This window comes from Gopherus flavomarginatus, chromosome 3 (assembly GCF_025201925.1).
Source record: "Gopherus flavomarginatus isolate rGopFla2 chromosome 3, rGopFla2.mat.asm, whole genome shotgun sequence".
In the NCBI taxonomy this organism is placed as follows: domain Eukaryota; kingdom Metazoa; phylum Chordata; order Testudines; family Testudinidae; genus Gopherus; species Gopherus flavomarginatus.
This window is the reverse complement of record NC_066619.1, coordinates 223,781,208-223,801,491: the sequence shown is the minus strand read 5'-3', so window position 1 is coordinate 223,801,491 and position 20,284 is coordinate 223,781,208. Positions and strand designations below refer to the sequence as shown.

At 41.7% G+C, this 20,284-nt stretch overlaps 1 protein-coding gene across 6 annotated transcripts in view; it reads right to left on the bottom strand.

Annotated features, from left to right (window-relative positions):
- Window positions 1–20,284, bottom strand: part of SNX25 (sorting nexin 25) — a 157,999-nt gene that overhangs the window by 24,395 nt on the left and 113,320 nt on the right. For all 6 annotated transcript variants that reach the window (XM_050948375.1, XM_050948374.1, XM_050948372.1 and 3 more), the window contains exons 11-14: window positions 13,059–13,190; window positions 7,863–8,003; window positions 5,805–5,918; window positions 1,216–1,380 (exon numbers count right to left, since the gene is read on the bottom strand). In XM_050948375.1, the coding sequence (XP_050804332.1) occupies window positions 1,216–1,380; window positions 5,805–5,918; window positions 7,863–8,003; window positions 13,059–13,190 (552 nt within the window). The remainder of the gene's footprint in view (window positions 1–1,215; window positions 1,381–5,804; window positions 5,919–7,862; window positions 8,004–13,058; window positions 13,191–20,284) is intronic.

Below are 20,284 nucleotides of genomic sequence, written 5' to 3'. Positions count from 1 at the left end.
ATCAGTACCCCTCACATACTGCAGAGCCATCAAAGGGCTACCTGCACATGCCCATGTATCAGGGAGCAGAGGTGGAGCCAACTGGGGGAAATAAGAGAAGCAGGTCTGTCAGCTCTGCCACCAAACCAATCTACCAGCCTTTGAAGTGAGTACATTGGAACAGTGAGGGTTACTGCCAAGTCAGGAACCAACAGGCATTAGATGTCTGGAGGAGTGGGGAAAAGGACATTCTTAGAAGAGGAGCACTCAGCTCTAGAATTTCCTCCCCCCCCCCGTGGTTTCAGTCTGTGGATCTGACAGTTTCAGGGGACACTGTAAAGCCTGTTTCCCCAGGCTTTTTTTCTGACAAGTTGACCTAGCAGCGTAAGGGAGGAGGAAGAGATTATTTGTTGTTGTTTGATGTTGATGCTTACTAACAGCGGCATTTTGTGAGGGTCTAAGTGCTTAGATTATTCTGTATGATTTATATTACAGCACAGCCACATAGGAGAAAACAGTCCCCATTCTGAAGAGCGTATAAGCACATTTTATAAATTGAAAGAAGCAAAAATAAATTTAAAGATGGTATAAGAGAAAAATATTTAACTTTTGCCCTAGCCAACTAAAGCTTTTTTCTGTTACATATAAAAGAACTACGTGAATGGTATGAAAGAGGGACATATGGTGAGGAGGATCAGGGCCAATGAATTTGGATCCTTTATTTCTGGTTGTCTAATTTCAATACTACATAGAAGAAAACCACACTGATGAAAGGTACATATAGAAAATTACATGGAGGATGTGGAGAAGCAGAACAAAAGAAAAGGCTTTGTATGAAAGAGATATCCCTCTACACCCCACTCTGGGCTTCACGATCACAAGACAGCAGAGATACCCCTGGACAGCGCTACAAAGGCTTCATATTTAAGCATCTGAAAGGTCAGATATTTTGCTAGCAAAGAGTGTCCCAGGCTGTTCGCATTTCATTAACTTGCAATATGCAGTCTTTACCATTGTCTATATTATATATTTTCCACAGAGGTAAAACATGTTTTATTAGCAAACTGCATTAAATTTAGTAGAGAGCTTTAATATCTCACCATTGGTTTGCTTACAGTAAACTGAAAAGCATCTTTGCAAACACCTCCAGTATTAACTATCATTCAAATGTGTTGTATTAGCAGCTTATATTGGACAAATATTTAGATCTAAGAAAATTACTTTTCTACCACTCACCTCTTGATGAGGAAAGAAATCACCAGGAAGTCTTTCCAGAAATGATGACAGAGAAAAAGCAGATTTCTTTCCTTGCACATCAATAACTTTGAGGTGCTCAGGAGATGGGCTCAAAAAGGCATAAAGTACTTCGCTCTGACACAGTCTTTCATCAGAAAGCAGCTTCTGTGGAGAAAACAGAATGAAGAAAATTCACAACATATCAATTCCATATGAATTGTTTAAGCAATAAAGTGCAATAGACTCTTCAGTACAGCTGGTTAATACACTAATCAGGTGCACAGTGAGACTAACATTAGTGAATAAAGGGAGTGTGCACCACATCTTAGAGAGACTTGAATTTTAATAACATTTTCTAAATAAATAGCATTTTTAAGCATTTTAACGAGATGTCCTTATGCCATGCAAATTAGTTTGTAGAGAATTTGTTTTAAAATTTTATGTATTTAAACGTGGAAAATTAAAACTACTATAAAAATGGCATTGTGGAGTTCCAAGCTCATGGTCTCACAATCACTCTGAGATCAAACTGACTTACCACAAGAGAGATGGCTTTTCTAAATGCCAATGCCACAAGCTCAACGTGGGATCTAAACTCAAGATGCATACTTTTTGGCTTGTATACTCTCTACCCCCAATAAAGACTTAAACACAAGGACTGACTCAGCTCTCACACTGGTAATATACTAATGGTTACAATGGATTTACTCCTGATTTAGGCCAGTATAAGTGAGAGGAGTATTAGGTTCATTGATAACAATGCTGGTAAAATGATGAATAACCCAGAACAGAATCCAGGTCATCTTGGCTCTGCAGTTATTTGGTAGTAAAAAGTAATACGTTTTAGACAGTAAAATACACAAATATGACACACAGAGGAAATACACAGCGAACATTTGTTGAGTAAGGAGGAACTGTTTTTATATAGTCACTTTTCGTACAATGCCCATAGTTCCAGTAAAATTCTGATAATAGCTTTCCCTTCTGTTAAGGCTTTGCATGTGCTTTTGATTGTCACAGATTGTTGCCAGTAATTCTTTCCCAACTAGGCACTGCTATAATTGCCCATCCACTAAGCTCTCCCCTGTAGTCATGCCCAAGTGCCATTTTTATTTTTCACTGGAAAATACAGTTTGATTGCCTCAAACTATACTTTCTCTACCTAATTTACTTCATCTGCATGGAAACCAGCACAGAACTAGCTGCTTTGCCTGGTCTGTGGGTGTGGAAAGAGGGAATCTGGAGCAGAAAGAAGATGCAGATAAACAGGATTGGGTACAGAGCACCAGAGAAGCAGCACCAAATAAAGGGGGTTTCTCTGACCATTAGCAGCTGGGAGTGAAGGGAATCTAGAACAGCAGGAAACAGAAAGGGACAAGGGGACACAGAAGGGGAAAAAGAAAGTCTTAAAATTTGATGCTTAAAATCCAACGTGTTTATTTAAGGATAGTACAGTACCCAAAAAATAGATTATTACATATCTAAATGCTAATTGGGTTTCATATTTCAATACATTTCTGCTACTTCTTTATGATGCCTTTGAAAAGCACAGCAATGAAATGGCAAACATTCAGAGTTTGAAATCCTATCCCCCATTTTAAAAAAAAGTACATGAAATATTAACGGTGCTCAGCTCCACTTTAGCAACATTCTACTTTTGAAAGAGAATATTGTTTCACTTCCTGAGGAAAAACATACCTTGCTGTTTTACAGCAACTTTTGGTTGTATTATAGTACCTGGAATACAAACAAAGGCTGTCTAGGAAAAAGATTACTCTAAAATCAAACAATTTACTTTTCATATAAATGAATATGCTAGTTTAATTTTTCCTGACTGAGCAGTGGCCTATTAGTCTCTGAACTTTAGAATCTACAAAAGTTTTTCTTAATTGTTAAACAGTCTGCTTTAAACAAACAGCAATGTTAAACCAAGGTGGCCCTGAAAACCCTATCGCTGTATCTTTAAATTGTATAACATCTCCTGTTTGGTGCTACATGAAGCAAAATACAATTTCACCTTTGGAGGCAAAATACAACCACTTCAAAGGCTGTCCTATCTAAACCATACCTTTTATTCATTTATTTAGATTTAAAATAATAATGATGCCTAGCCAAGGCTCTAGGCAATCTAATATAATTAATCATACAATACATACTATCAAATTAAACCTCAGCAGCACTGAAATCGATTCCACAGCAATTTGGCCAGCCAACCACCTGTTCCCTTCATCATCTTGGAAGCACACCTTCAACCTCCTTCTGAGACCCTATTCAACAGGTGTCTTTTACGGCATACCTGGAAGGTCACCATATTCAGGCTCTATAAGACCAAATGAGGGAGCAAGTTCCAGAGTCCTGCCAGCAATCCCCACCTTTTACAACAAAGAGAACCACCCCAAACACCCTGCTAACCACAGCTGTGGCAGAAGGACACAGGGAGAAGTGGACCCTAAGCTAGGCCAGTCCCAGGCCATTTAGGGCTTGATAGTCTACAGGTCATGACCAATGCCTTAAGTTCCACCTGGAGACCAATAGGCAGCCAGGCAAATCCCAAAGCACTGGGGTCACGTGCTCTCAGTGAGATGTCCTGCTCACTAAGCAAGCCATACATTCTGCACCAGCTTCAGCCTCTGAATGGCTGTAGGTGTAGTCCATGTAGACCATATTACAATAATCTAATCTTGAGGTGACACAAGCATGGACACAAGTGGCAAGGTCCACATCAGAAAAAAGAGGCTGCAACCTCCCAGCCAGATATAGATGGTAAAAAGCTGACTGGGCCACCACTGTACTATGATCTTCAAACAGCATCTTGGCATCTAACATCACCCATAAGATATGAGCACTATTAACCAATGTTAGACATACTCTCTCAACCAAAGGGGCTGATATTACCTCTGCCATCTCCTCCAGCTGCTTACCCCAACCCACCATCATCAGCTCCACATTAGCTGGGTTCAGCATGAGCCAGCTTGCTCTCAGCCATGCCCTAGTCTCAACTAGACACTGGCTGAGGTGCTGAACTACATCAGAAGAGAAAGAGGCAAACAGCTGGATGTCATCGGCAAAGTGAAAACACTGAACCCCATGCACCCTTATTAGCTCTCCTAACAGTCCCATACACACATTGAACAGGAGAGGTAACAGAATGATTCCTTGTGGCACTGCACACTTGAGAGCTTTTCGGGAAGGGGGGATTGCCCACAACTACCCGTTGAAATCTCTCCAAGAGAAGAGAACATAATGACTGTCTGAAGTACAAACTTTCAGAAATTCACAGAAGAATGAGTGGTGAGAGTTCTCCCTGGTCCTCCCAGAGTAGGAGGCATAGGTGCTGACTCCGTGGGTGCTCTGTGGCTGGAGCACCCATGGGGAAAAAATGGTGCTCAGCACCCATTGGAACTTTGGAAAGTTGGTGCCTGTGGCAGGAGGAGCAGTAACTGCAGCACGACCTTCTAAACCAGTGGTCTCCAACCTTTTTACGACCAAGATCACTTTCTGGATCTAAGGGCAACCCAGGATCTACCCTGCCCCTTCCCCGAGGCCCTGCCCCTTCCCCAACGCCCCGACCCACTCACTTCATTCCCCTTGCACTCTGTCATTCGCTCTCCCCCACCCTCACTCACTTTCACAGGGCTGGAGTAGGAGGTTGTGGTTTGGCATAGGATGCAGGCTCTGGACTGGGGCCGAGAGGTCTGCAGTGTGGGAGGGGGCTTTGAGCTGAGCCTGGGGTAGGAGGGTGGGGTGCAGGGGGGGGGTGAGAAGTGCAAGCTCTGGGAGAGAGTTTGGGTGTAGGAGGGGACTCCAGGCTGGGGCAGGGGGTTGGGGTGCAGGAGGAAGTATGGGATGCTGGCTCTGGGAGGGGGATCAGGGCTGGGGTACGGAGGGAGTACAGGGTGCTGGCTCTGGGAGGGGGGTCAGGGCTGGGGCTTGGGGTGCAGAAGGGAGTTTGGGGTGCAGGCTCTGGGAGGGGGCTCAGGGCTGGGGTGCGGCCTCCCGCCGGGCAGCACTTACCTCCAGTGGGTGCCATGAAGCTAAGGCAGGCTCCCTGCATAACCCAGCCCCACATCGCTCCCAGAAGGGGCCAACATGCCCCTGGGGAGGGGCAGGGTGAACGTGGCTCTACACACTGCTCCTCTCTGCAAGCACTGTCCCCACAGCTCTCCCAATCAATGGGACTGTGGGAGCAGTGCTTGCAGGCAGAAGCAGTGCACAGAGGGTGACCCCAGCCCCCAGGGCTGCGCTGGCCCCTACCAGAAGCAGCGTGGGGCCAGGGTAGGGAGTGTGCCTTAGCGGCAGCCACACTACACCACTGGAGATCGTGATCGACTGGGAGATCCTCTAGGATCGACCAGTTGATCGTGATCGACCAGTTGGTGACCACTGTTCTAAACAGTGCTTGAAGAACAGTACTAAAGACACAGAGATAGGATTTTTTTCTGAAGATTGGGAGAAAATGTTTCACACACTTATGCAGACAAGCTACTGTGGATTCCAGACCCCAGCAGCACAGAACAGGGGAAGCCAGTTTGCTGCTAGACTCTACAATGAATAGAATGTTTAAGAGCATTCAATCTTTGTTTTCTTACCTGTAAGAAGCTATTTAACTGGTTCTTGGACTTTTCCATGAATTTCTGATCTACAGATTTGAACGGCAGCTTACTGAGAGAAGGCAACTGAACTTTCTTTAATGATGGAAAACACTGAGCAGAGAAAGGACAAAACAGATTATTCCATCACATTTTTAATACACACATGCAGCAAAAAGGCAGAAAGGGATATGGGTATAAATGGAGATGGAAGGACATCCCCTAATTTTCCTCTCCCTTCCACACCCCTCTGAGTGTCCTCAGAAACTCCTTCCCTTGCCCACCCATAGGTAACATAGGTCAGGAATTCTTCCTTTGGAGCCCCATCACTACCAATCCTATGTCAGCTAAAAGAGTTGCTTCAGAATAACATGAGGCATTTTCTTTCCCAAAGGGCTGTCAAGCCCTCACTTGCCTTGGGAGCGAGAGACCAGGCCTGGAACTCAAAAAGGGGCTCATATGGCAATACAGAGCAGAAGCCACTAGGACACTGGATCCGCTCAGCAAACACAATTCATTATTAAACAAGAAAAGGCCAAGTACACACTTCTTTGCAATCTGTCAACAAGTGCAAAAACTGGCTACTAGAAAGAAATCTGGGTCCAAAAAGGCAAGACACTGTAAACAGCAGCTGGTCTGAAAACACAGTAATGAGGAATAACCAGATTCTGAAATATTTAGATGTTTTAGAACAACTGTTTTCAACCTTTTTTCATTTGCAGAGCCCTAAAAAATTTCAAATGGAGGTGCAGGCCCCTTTGGAAATTCAATCTGCAGTCCACAGACCCCTCCCTTAGAAGTCTTAGACTGAAAACTGACTGAACAGAATTCAATTAATGGGCTGGCATGGCATTTGACATAGCATGAGAAATGGCACTAAACTGTGGGCTTCTATGGTAACGAAAACACTTCCGGGTTTTGATCTGTAGTTGTGCGTATTTACACACTTTTTATTGATCAGAAAAACAGAATGGTTTTTCTGGGAGCTGAAACTTTATTTTCATAGTCAGCTTTCACTGACCTCTTAGACATAGTCTGCAGACCCCCAAAAGGGTCCATGGACCACAGGTTGAAAACCACTGTTTTAAGCAAATGAAAAGTGCAATTTAATGTAACTAGACATATAAAGGAAGGCTGGACAGACAGTGTACAATACAGAGAGAGGGCACGCTATATTCTTGACCAGGAAACAATATGTGATAAGGAGGGGCTGTTATAAAGAAGGAGTAGCAGACAATGAGTTAGAAGAAGCAGGACAATAGATAAAAAAGAGAGAGGAAGAAAAGGAGAAGAGGCGGAGACAGAAAACCCATCCTGCCACGAACAGTGTCCATTAGTCATAAAGCATAAGACACAAAGGCCAGCTGAGATACTGGGAAGCAGCAGGTGTGTCATGGAAGTCCAATTAAATTGACAAGGAGATAAAAGGTTGAAAGGAAGACTGCAATTAAAGCAAAAAAAGGGTGACATGGGATTCAAATTTACCATCAAATTAAGCCTCTTCCTTCCACTCTTCATTTCAGATGAAATAAACTGCAGCAGAGTGATTCCCTCCACAAGTTTACTACTGGAGCACACAGACGGAACCCTAGAAAGGCTCCAGGCCCCTTCCACTAATATTTCTTCCCCCATCCCCTCAAATCCCCCCTGCCAAATTGGCAGCCTGTATGCACTCTTGCCTACCCCCATTTCTGAAAATGATCAGTCTCCTATTGTCCCTTTTAAGCAGCTATCTCCACCAAGTCTTTGTCCTGTTGCTTCAGTAAATTAGCCATCAAGAGGTATTTGTGAATCAAGAAGCTAATAACCTCAACTTTGGAGTCCAACACCAGAGGTTTATAAACCCATTTCCATCCAACTTTGATACAGTTTTTGCTTACAACAGAATCGGTTTCTTATACTTTCTAAACAAAGGTTTCATATTTAAGCTATTTTCTATATTTTCCACATAGATTAGAGGTGGCTATGGTAACTTTCTTTTACGTATTTTTTTTCCTGAATGTGTGTCCAGTATTTTAAAAGATGAAAAACCCCACTCACACAAAAAACTATTCCTACCTCACTGAGTTTTCGGTGTAGATTCTGAAACTCACTGAGCTTTCTGGGAACTCTCCAGTTCTTAGTTTCAGCTCCATCAACTTCTTGTAAACTCACCATGACAAAGTAGCAGGGCACTTGTTCCCCATTTTCTTCTATAACCTTGGGGGTGGACAGGGAATGTATATTACTGAGATAGTAAATAGATAGTAAAATGTTATAAAAATTAACTTTCATATAGATTCATGATCCTCGCCACAGTTTCATTCTTTCTGCTGTAGCATAAAGGCTTCATACCAAGCTTTGGCTTATTGGAGTAAATTTGACCAGGATACTGTGGGTCCTGCAACTTCCCCCCAGTTAATACATTCATCTTCATTGATTGCCTTGCAACACCTCCTACATCAACAGAATCCATTTTAAATCTCTTTTTGGGACACGGTCACTCGGCTTTTACAATTTTCAGAGTTTTTTTCATGTTAGATTGGTCTCCTTTCTCCTTCTCTGGTGACAGGCATGCGTCCTTCCATATTTTACTGTACAGGTTTTAACTTTTGCTCTACCTTCTTTCCTAAGCACCTTATTGCTGCTCCATGGGTCACTCCTGTCACTCTAAAATTGTTAAAAAAACATTCTGTGCAGAGAGGGAAGGGAGGAACTGGGGAACCTGCTCTCACATTGTTTCGATAACCAGAGTCTCTGCATTCAGGCTCAATTTCATTTTAAAAAACAGTGACCTCTCCTATTGCTTACCAGTACTTTATATGCTTGGAATTTTCTTGATTAGTTTCATATTCTTCATGGTCTCTCTTTTCAACCTTGTCTTCTCTCAAGATATAGACATTCATATACATAAGCCATAGCAATCCTTAAGATGAGGACTGTGCTAGCCGGGGTTATTGGGTTGCCATTTCTGTTTTCCATTCATTACTTGCATTTGAGAGTACTTTTCACACATGTATAGCTGCCTCCCATTGCAGGCTCTCACATCCTTTACAACTACCAACGAATGAAAACTTACAAGAGCTATGTGAAGTATGTGTTATCAGATGGGGGAAACTGAGGCAAAGTGAGGTCTAAAGCCTCTCTCAAGAATACAGAGGTGGTCTGTGGCAATGCCAAGGATCAAACTCAGATCTTTAAGATCCTAACCTCAGGTCTCAACCAAAACTTCACTTTTTCTCCCCAGTGCAATACAGTTTTCTTTAGAAGACTGGCAAATGGATAAACAGAGCAAAATAAGACAAACAGCTCAAGTATGAGGCCCTTTCCTTACTAAATAAGCCCCTAATGAAATCTATATTTCCAACGTACAGTACTGAAGATATGATGAAATACCAGATTAAACACAGGCGGTAATCTGTTTTAAAGATCTGGATGGTACCATACAAGGCACATATTTTGCCTTTTTTTATGTCTGTAAAGAAAAATCAGTAACATAAAATGTTTGTCTTAACTAGATTACCTATGGAAAACAGGCTGAAAAGGAATTATAGCACACAACTCTGAGACCATCTTTCTGAAGGAAGAGGTCTTCATATATTTTGCTGGCATGGGTTTGTTTTGGCTTTTTAAGCAATTTTGCTCGCTAAGGAGGTACTTTCTAATTAATTCAATTACAGTCAGGATAAACCGTAAAATTCAAATGACGACAACATCCATGGGGAGGGTTGTAAAAGTCTGGTCATGTCTATTTATGCTAGTGGTAGGCAATTCTAACAGTCGGTATACCATCACTGTAAGTGACATTTCATTAAAATGTGTCTCCTTATAAACTTACTTATTGTTGTAATATGCTCTTCCTGGGCTGCACACAGGACCATTAAGAAACGCAGCCTAGTGCCGAATGTGTACAACCCTAATAACTGAGCATTTCAGTGGCTCCCAATGAATTTCCAGATAAAATTCAAGGTGCCAGTTTTAATTTATAAAACCCTACATGGTTTCAAACATAGCTACCCAAGGGACTACCTTTCTTTCCCATGCCAGGCTTCCACATTTGAGATCAGCAGAGATGTTTGATCTGAAACTCCCGTGACACAAAGGAGGAGGAACTGGTGGCAGGGTGTTTTCTGTGAAAGTCTAACTACACAGTCTTTTCCTTACTTGGTCTGGCACAGCCTGGATTTGTGCCTTAAGACACATTCAAAGCCTTTCTCTCACATGGATTTATGAGGTTTGGGAGATCAGAGATGGAGGGGCTCATGGTAAGTGATCATTATTAGTGACTTTCCTGCATTACACATTTTTCAAAAGACTAATCACTTGCAGAGATGTAGGCACATCTGAATAAAATTACCAGCAGGTGGTGATCCATGGGGAAATTATCTCTACCTGTTACTTTAATTATTCCTTCTTGGTGACCTTTTAGAATATATTCAAAGCAGGGAGAAAATTTTAAAGCTAGGTCTTCTAAAATTGGCCTTCATTCTATTTTCAAGTTATTATTCACATGGTTCTGCATAGGGAGAATAACTATTAAATGAAGACCTAAGTCTAAAGTTCACTCCAGTCACCCATATGAAATATTTGATAGCTTTCATAATCCCTTTTTAGCAAACGGAAGTTATGATCATTTGAAGTACTTGTACATTTGCTATTTTGGACTAGCATGTTACCTAGCAACTAGGCAGCACAATATTTCACTGGACTCTATATATCTAAGAATTTACATCAACCCTCCATTGAAATGGAACCACAAATGGATAGAGGTGAGCTATGACTAGAATACCAGACTTCTTATTTTAAATGCAAATTTACGTTCACCTGTAGTGTTTTCACTTTTATGATTTCCTTTGTTAATTTCCTTTTTATATTTAAAAAACCCATCAGAAATAATGAATCCTAAAACAAGCTAGAAAAACATAATGAAATGAAATTCTGCACCCTTTCATGGTTTTTGCTATATTATTATTTTGAAACTTTGTCCTAAAATTGGGGCCTGGAAGCTTGAAGGCTGTGTTCAGATACCACAATGACGGGCATAGTATTGAGAATTCACAGAGAATGGCAGGGTACTCTCAGAATTAGGTATAAGGCTGAACTCCACAGCTCCTTTCATGATATACCCTACTCATCCCTTCATCAACCCAGAGTCATTGGCTTAAATAAGAGTTTTTTAACATTACACATAGTTAGCTATGGAGAAGAGGACTGACTCAGCACTTCGTACCGAAGAGATTTAGATGGTTTCAGACTCTTAATTCTTCTCCTACAACAGTTATATGGCAGCCACAGGACAATGAAAAAATCATTATTGCAGGCTGTATGGTCTATCATTGAACATCTAGTCCAGAAAGAGCAAGAATCTCTCTCTTCTACACATGCCTCTGGGTACGAGTGCTCCCAGCCTCTTTCTTACAAAAGAGGTACGTCTCAGCTGCGGTGTGGGCTTCAATTTCAGGCACCACATTAGTAAACATTACAAAGGGTTCAGAGGAGAGTAATGAAAATGAGGAAATAGTTTAAAAAACTGGTATTTTCAAATCTACTGCAGAGAGGACCTAAAAGAGGCATAATATCTACAAACATATAAAGAAGTGTTATAAAGTCAACAGGAACCAATTACTGCACAAAGCAAGTTATGGCTCTAAACTGCAGTAAGGAAAATTTAAATTAAGTATCAGGGAAAACTTTAGAACTAATAAGAGTTACATAATGGAATAAGCAGACAATAAAAGGCTGTTGAATTCCCATAAATAGAGATATTAAGAGCTAGACTTCCATCAGGGATGATTTAGGAATAATACAATTAGCTTTGCCACTATGCTGAAGGACAAACTTGCATAACTCACCAGAAGTTCCTTCCAACCCAAGCAATTCTCTGTAAAAACCCACCTGAGCGGCAGGATACTGAACAATGAGCTAATGATTAGAGCTGAGCGAAAGTTTGAAAAAATTCAGAAGAAAATCTGGTTTCAACTAAAACTGAATTATCTCTGTTGGTCTCGCAAAAAAAAAGAACCGTTATGGATACAAGACATTTTGTTTCACTTGAAATTAATTTTTTTTATTTCAAGGAACACTCAAATCTGCACCAAGACATAAGCCACATCTGCAAACATCTCACGAACAAGTGGACACGTGGAGTCACAAATGCCTACAGTGGAGCACCCATAGGGACACTACGCTACTCAAAGAATCACACTTTCCTCTAAGGTTCAGCCAGTGACATAAAGTACTTCAGAAACTCTTGTTGAATGTTTCACCTTGTAAGTTGGCTTTTGTACTCCTCATCCAGTATCTCTAACAATCCCTTAAAACTTAATTGGTATAGAAGATCATAATATGAAATATAGCAAGTGCAAATATTGGGTCTTCTATGTGTATGAATGTAGGCCTGATGTGATATAAGTAATTAAACATGGGAAAGGCCTCATTTCTTGGAAGACAGGAGCAGGGAGGTACACTGATTAGCATGCTGAAAACAGTATTTGTGCTAGGATAAGTAAACGGATCAGTAGGCTGGAAAAAGAACGTCTGTACTAGCCAAGATAAGGGGGAAACACATAAGGAGTCATTTACAATGGATAAGATAATCCTGGAACATAAGATGAGGTAAAGAGTAAGTTGTAAATGGATGGTGAATGGACAGATCATGCTGTATAGGGATTGGTTCCTACAAAGTGACCACGTCAATCCCAAAACGTGTGACGTAATATATAGTAAATGCAATGTAATGTGAAAATATGTATGAAGGAAGAGGTTTACTGTGTAACTTTGGATGTGTGGTACACCCCCTATACCCACGCCCTACTGTTCAGCCTGATCAACTCAACGTAGCTTTGCTGTATGCCAAATAAAGGAAACTGAGTGACAAGACTGGATTCCAAGTGAGTTCTTGGGGGAGCTGAGTGGAAGAGGTCTCAGGGGAACCCCAACACCATGCATGCCAATAACAGCACTGTATTTCAGTCAATCAGCGTGATAAGATTACAAGGCACAGATCTTAATGTGCTCATTGTTGATGCACAACGGTATTCCTTAGACACCATACCACTTTAGCCTATGCCTGAACCTACGGATATATTTACAGATGTTCCTATAGCACCTGAAGAACAGAGCTGAAGGATGAGACGTGTTTGTGGATAGCGGGGGAGGGGTGAGCTTGATGAGGTTGTTTTAAATAAACTCTAATAAAATGAATGTCAGCATTTCTTTCTTTATACACTGAGAATTTGAACTGAACCAGAGGATAGAAACACAGCAAAAACATACCTCGCCTGTATTTATGAAGGCTTTCCACATGCCAAGATTTTCACACCACCAATCTGTTCTTGCAATGTGCAACCGAAGGTCACTGTGTTCTCTCTCTATCAGAGAAATTTCATCCTTCAATTTGGAAACAATCTGGCAAGGAAAATGTAGGAATTACAACGGGTAGAAAACTGCCTATGATAATATAGCCACTGCTTTCTTTGGTTATAATATTCAAGAGATGGAAAGAGTGCAGGGGAGAGGAGAGAAAAAGGACTAATCCCATGAGACAACTCATTACAAAAAATCCCAAATCTGTACAATCTACACAGTCTAATATAGATTAGTAGAATACACTGTATCAATTAAAAGTCAACTTGCAGTGCTAAAAGAAAAACCTGAAATAGGCCCAGAAAAACATGCTGAATATCGCCATTCACCAGGCTACAGGGGGCAATCAGTACAGAAATATTTTTAAAGGAACACTTTCAAGTTAAAGATTATATAAACATTGTAGGTACTCTAAATTGACAAGTTTCTCTCTTTAGGAAATACTTAACATGACTGAACATCCAGTGAATAGTTTTCATTCCTTGTGTCTTAATTATGTAACTAAGCATTCCAAGGAGTTATAATTTAATAGGCTCCAAAAAATCCAAATAGCATTAATTATATTGGAAAATATACATTTAAAAGACTTTCTTGCTTGGACATAACTCTCAAAGAGATCATCTTCTAAAAGAAAGAAATCTGTATCTTATAAATGGCAAAATGATTTGCAAATTACTGTTACAGAAGATGACTGTAAGAAAATTTGGGAATATATGTAAAAATGTGTGATTAGAAACAGTTAAGAAAACAAGTTGATATTTTCACTTCTACGAAATAGCACACAAAATCAGCTTAATTTAAAGTTCTCCTTGACCAACTTGTTCCAGGGAAGAAGTAACTTGGTGGTCACATTTATACATCTACAACAATTTGGCCTCTATATATTAAATATTTGGTCTCTTGTAAGGTGAAGGGTCATTTAAAATTACAGGTATACCACTCCCTCTACAAACAGCTATCATCCTTCTTGGGACAGCATCTATATTTTCCAGGACTACCTGCATACAGATCTCTTTGCAATGACTTTATTCTGGCAACTAAGAATGTAACAGTGAAATCATGGAAAAACACAGACAACAACGAAGGATGAATAGATCCACAGAAATTGGTATGGTGCGACTACAGGTAAACAGTTGTTAACTTTACATAACAAAATACCAAGACTCTATACCACTATTGATTCAATTTTATTAAACACACATTTCAAAATGTGAACAATGCAGAAAGGCATACTGAATCTCTCTCCGTATTCTTCATTGCCATTAGGAAAAAAAAAAAAGTGTGTGCGTGCATGCATGCATGTGTAAATAAATCATAGTCTCAAGTTAAAGCTGAGATAACAAGTAATGATTCATACATGAATATAATATGTCATAATGGTTTGGTTATACAGATAGCACTGATATCAGAAGCATAACCTTAAACTGTAATGCTACTTAAATCAACAATGAGTTAAAATAGGAATAAAATTGTATATACCTATTCTCTCAAATAGCATTACAATTTTGAGTATTTTGTAGCTAACCATGTGAGTGAACGTGTTCCTATGTTTATATACACACATTTTTATTATGATTTACACTTGTGTTTTTCTTATACTTAGGGTTATATAGTAAAGAGTGTTACAGAAACAAATCTGTTGTTGCACTCAATGCTATAGCACTGTAAAGTGTGTAATATTTTGCATGAAAATTTATCATTCTATATTCTTGATGATACTTAAGCAAATAAACAGAAAATGTTTCTGTATTTCTAAAGTAACTAGATTTCCTTACCTGCATCACTAATATCTTCTCATTTTATTAAAATGGAAAGAATTGTTAAAAGAAAATTTACCTTTAAATCACTTATACTATTTGTTCACATTTTGCATTCTTCAGTCTAGTGAACAAAAATGGGACGGGTGAGTTTTACTTTCTGATTCTCAAACTAGCCCTAAACTGCAATGTTTGGGAGGCAAACAACCTGGAAGAATAATTCCAAACACAAACAAGTGTCAAGTGGAATTTTTGAGTGGGTATTTAACTCAAAAGAAACATTTTTGCGATATTTTGTTCTGTAAAACTATGTTTGTATAAATATGAAGCCTAATTCATGTTGAGTGCGTCTTTAACTAGAAGCCCTTTTTTCTTTTCTCTGAAATCCTCCTTGCTCACCGAAAAGATCATGGAGGATTTAAAGGACCATTTTAAGTTTAGTTTAAACTTTAGCTGAATGCCCTGCTACAACCTGGTGATCAGGTTATTCAGCAAACAAACTTCACTTTCAGTCTAAAGTTTGCAGTTCACCTTTAAACTTTCATCTTTTCACTGTGTGGAAACAGCCATCTGCGAAGGGGACAAAAAAAACCCACGCTCTTGATTGAGTGGGCTGGACGGCTCTGTTGCGTGGTAATTAAAACTTCATATTAATACAAAGAGATAGTATTTTCACAGAATCATAGACTTTAAGGTCAGAAGGGACAATTATGATCATCTAGTCTGACCTCGTGCACAATGCAGGCCACAGAATCTCACCCACCCACTCCTGTATCAAAGACCTAACCTATATCTGAGCTACTGAAGTCCTCAAATCATGGTTTAAAGACTTTAAGGTGCAGAGAATCCTCCAGCAAGTGACCTATGCTCCATGCTGCAGAGGAAGGCAAAAAACCCTCAGGGGCTCTGTCAATCTGCCCTGAAGGAAAATTCCTTCCTGACCCCAAATATGGCGATCAGTTAAACCCTGAGCATGTGGGCAGAGCATAAAGCTCAATGGGAAAACTCCCATTGATTTAAATGGGCGTTGTGTCATGACATTATTTGATACTATTTATCAATCCTGATACATTTATGCTCATATAATTCCCTTTATGTTGCTAAATATATAGTCCTAGTTTCAAAAGTCAGACGCTGTCTCAGTTAGTCTAAATATGCCAGTAGTTTTTTCAAAACCAGGACAAACCTAAGAAGAAGAACATTCTGCCCCTTCTGCCCGTCACCTCTGCTGTAATCTCTGGGTTCTGCTCCTCATCTGGTTTCCTACCTCCCTACCACTTTAATTTTTAAGTCAGCCCTAGCAGTTGCCTTTACCTGCCAGATCCTTTCATTCTGCCATGCTACTAGGTCTCAGATAATATCCTAGATTCCCTTGCTTACAACTCAGCAACATCAAAGAGCAGCTGGCTGCTCTGCTTGACAAGTGACAAGCTAGTTACTGATACCTGAGAGTCTGAGTTTGCACAGGGCTTGACTTTAAAGATAAGACAGGCGGCAGAAGAGGAACCTTAGGGGACCCTCTAGACCAGTGGTTTTCAAAAATTTTTCTGGCGACCCAGTTGAAGAAAACTGTTGATGCCTGCAACCCAACAGAGCTGAGGATGAGGGGTTTGGGGTGTGTGCGTGTGGGGGGCTCAGCGCTGGGGCAGAGGGTTGGGATGCAGGGGTGAAGGCTGTGGGGTAGGGCCAGGAATGAGGGGTACAGGGTGTAGGAGGAGGCTCTGGGCTGGAGCCCACAGGGGTTGGAGTGTGAGAGGGAGTCAGGGCTCTGGGCTGGGGGTGCAGGCTCTGGGACATGGCCAGGGATGAGGAGTTTGGGGTGCAGGAAGGGGCTCTGGGTTTGGGGTGAGATAAGAGCTGGAGAAAGGGACTGGGGCACGATGTTACTTCGGGTGGCTCCCTGTCAGTGGTGCACTGGGGGTGCTAAGGCAGGCTTCCTGCCTATACTGGCACCATGGACCATGCTGCGCCCTGGAAACAGCCAGCAGCACATCGGGCTCCTAGGCGAAGGCACGCAACAGTTCCACGTAGCTCTCACCCCTCCAGCTCCCATTGGCCGAGAACCATGCATGGAGCCCCATGGCCCCATCACCTAGGAGCTGGACGTGCTGCTAGCCACTTCCAGGGCGCAGCGCAGTGTCAGAACAAGTAGGGACTAGCTTGCCTTAGTTGGGCAGTATCACCGATGGGACTTTCAATGGCCCAGTCAGCGGTGCTGACCAGAGCCAACGCAACCCAGTGCCTTATATTCCGCGACCCAGTACCAGGTCACAACCTGGAATTTGAAAACCACTGCTCTAGAGCAAGGGGAGGTGGGAATCTGCAAGAAGAGTCTGGAAGGTTGAGGGAAAGAATAGTGATATTTTCCGATTTATCACATTTCCTCCCCCAAAAAGCATACACCAATTACACTGCCACTCAAATTGCCCTCTCCCACCAACCAGTCACATCAGCCTTTTATTTCCACACCCTCATCACATTCACCCGGGGCCCCTCTGGACTCTCATGTAAGGGTATAAAGAGTAGAGTGGCTGCGACTTCTCACAGCTCCCTCACAATTCAAAGCCCATGATAGCTGAGAACTCCGAAAAGCAGGGTGGGTCATATCTCAAAGACCCAGTTACTATGGGGTAGGTAACCATATGTTGTTCTTTGAGCATGTGTCCGTGTGGATCCCACATTCCTGCCAAACTTGCTGCCTCTGGAACGGTGTTGGGTACATGACAAAAGAGGAGGATGACAGCTATCTCCTGGAGTACCCGGTTTTGTGAAGGGTACTCTGGTTAAGTAGTCTGGGAAGAGGAGAGAGCTCTCTCACGCTCTTGAGGTTGATTATTAGTGTGGTTTATCATAGGGGGCTGGGGTGTACATCCCTAGTGATCACAGCATAGCCCTAGAATTGTTAAGGGAGTGGAGTGCATCATTTGTTTGGCTACTGAAGAGGTCCATCCCTTAGAAGGGCAGATCCTCTATGGTGCACTGCATCCCCTTAGTAATCCTGGATGCCTGAAACCAAAAGGCCCATCTTATGGTGACCGCCAAGGCCATGAATGTGACAGCTGTGTCCAATACATCCATAGCTGCTAGGAAGGCAGACGTTATGACCATTTGGCCCTTCTTCATGATCTTTCAGTTACTCCCTACTATCTTGTGAGATTTTTGGTAGGAAGGGGACCACTCTCTCCCAGGTGAGAAAACTATATTTCAAGAACAAGGCCTGATAGCTCACAATGCAGACCTGTAGCTAGATGGAGGACTAAGCCTTGTGCCTGAAAAGTTCCAGTTTCTGAGTGTCCTCTTTCAAGGTGTACTTTAAAAAAAAACAAAACAAAGGCTGTAAACACCCTGTACCACTAATCCCACCAGGGACCTGGATATAGAAATGCCTCAAATCCATTTGTGAGACCTGGTACCTCTTTCAAATCCTCTTAGATGAAGACCAAACTGTAGCTGGAGTCTACCAAAGCCACTTCACCAGCTTGCACATACCTTTGTTGGTGGGGAGGGCAATTATGGCTGGGAATAAGGAGCTCAGGAGGTCAGAGTTTACAGGACTTTTCCTGGATTACCAAGGTTTCAGTGTCCCAGGTCTCAGCGATCGGGGTCAGCAAATCCTGGAGAACCATGAAGTCATCAGACACTGAAATTGAGGATGACCTACCCACCACCCCTTGCGTTTTGCCTGTATTTGTGCCATAAACAAGGAGCCTCCACTGCCTCCTGCATAGTCCCCTCCTGAATGCAGGGGAGAAACATCACAGCTTCTTTTCAGTGAGAAAGAATGGGATGGCAAAGGTGATACTGAGTATATCTCATTGAATGGTGGCACCATAGGGTAGGGCAATCCAGTGCCAGCAGTGGTCTTGGTGTGGAGGATGTCCTGAGTGGAAATATACATTCTGCCTCCAAAACATATCTTAGCACCACGATGGGATAAGTCCTTAGTGCCAGCCTCGATGCCGGTGGCAAAGTCAGTATTGGACTATTCCTCTTCTCCAGGGCTGTCAGTGCCAGTGCATTCTGCACCTTTTGGGATTTTTCTCACTGCTGGATTCCAGCATGACGTGTCTGCTGGAGGAGACACTACCCAAGGATGGCTCCTTCTGCTCCTGTTCGGTGTTGCCATTTGCTCCAGTTCAAAAGTGATTCTCACAGACTCTATCTGGATTTACACATCTTGGAGAAAAAAGAATGGCAAGCTCTGTATCTGTCTGGAACCTGGCTCTCGCCCAAGCAGCAGTCGTGAGTGGGATTCGTCTATCACAACACAGGAAGATTTAAATAATCATGGTTTGGAGTGTGCTGTTAGGTGCAGAAGTTGATGCAAGTGCCTTACCCCACTGTACAGAGCTGTTGTCCTTTCCGAGTCCAATCAGGCCAAAGCGGATGAAAAGAATGAAGCACTAAAGACAGTGGTGAGTCAAAGACCACTGTGTTGTGTCTTGCTGCCATGGGTGGCAAGAGGGAACTGAGGGAGGGTCATGGCCACTCCTCCCTTTATGCTCACAAGGAAGCATGAGATGGCACAGGGCACATGCACTGCTATTCAGAAGACTCTGCTCTTGCACACACGAGGCACAGGCACAACTACAGTGGAATCCACAATGACATATAATCAAAGACAACAGTTGAGATATCCTGCATGGCAGTGGCTTTTTGTTTTTAAGAGGACACTGCCAAACACTGCTTAGCATCATATTTTTGTGTGAGCTCTGCTGTTTGCTCCCAAAATAACTGAAATTAAAGAGGTCTCTCTACAGATTGCTATTTTCCATTTGCAGTCATTAATCCCTTCTTCACATTTCTGATGGCTCTGAAAGTAACAGCTGCTTTCTTCCTTGTTTACATCATTGAGGATACAAGCACCAATTGGGGAATTAGCGTACAAATTTATTGGTGCTACAAACCTATGATGAGTTCACACATTGTTTCTATACAGATCTCACAAAGACAGTAGTTATTTGCAAAGAAACAAAATGAACTGAGTGGCAGATTTAGATTCTGAAAAGGTAATTTAAAATCTAAAAGGTCATTTAAAATCTGCAGGTCATTCTCCTGGACTACACACATTTTTAAAGGTCAGTTAAATACATTGAAAAATTAAAGGGTTAAACTATTTATCTAATTTTTTTTAGTGTTCTCCCTTTCGGATCCTTAGAGAGATTCATTTCAACATTTTAAGAGTTGAAAGAAATGAGGGATCCATTTTTTCAAATTAAGAATTGCTGATATTTATCCAATTTAACAGAGTTGAGGAAAGAACTTACTGAAATGTTTTGTTAATATTTCAACCAATATTTTCCTTTTGCTGTTATTAAATATAGCAGTGGCCTGATTTTCAGAGCAGCTGAGAAACTGCAGCTCCCATTGATTTCAGTG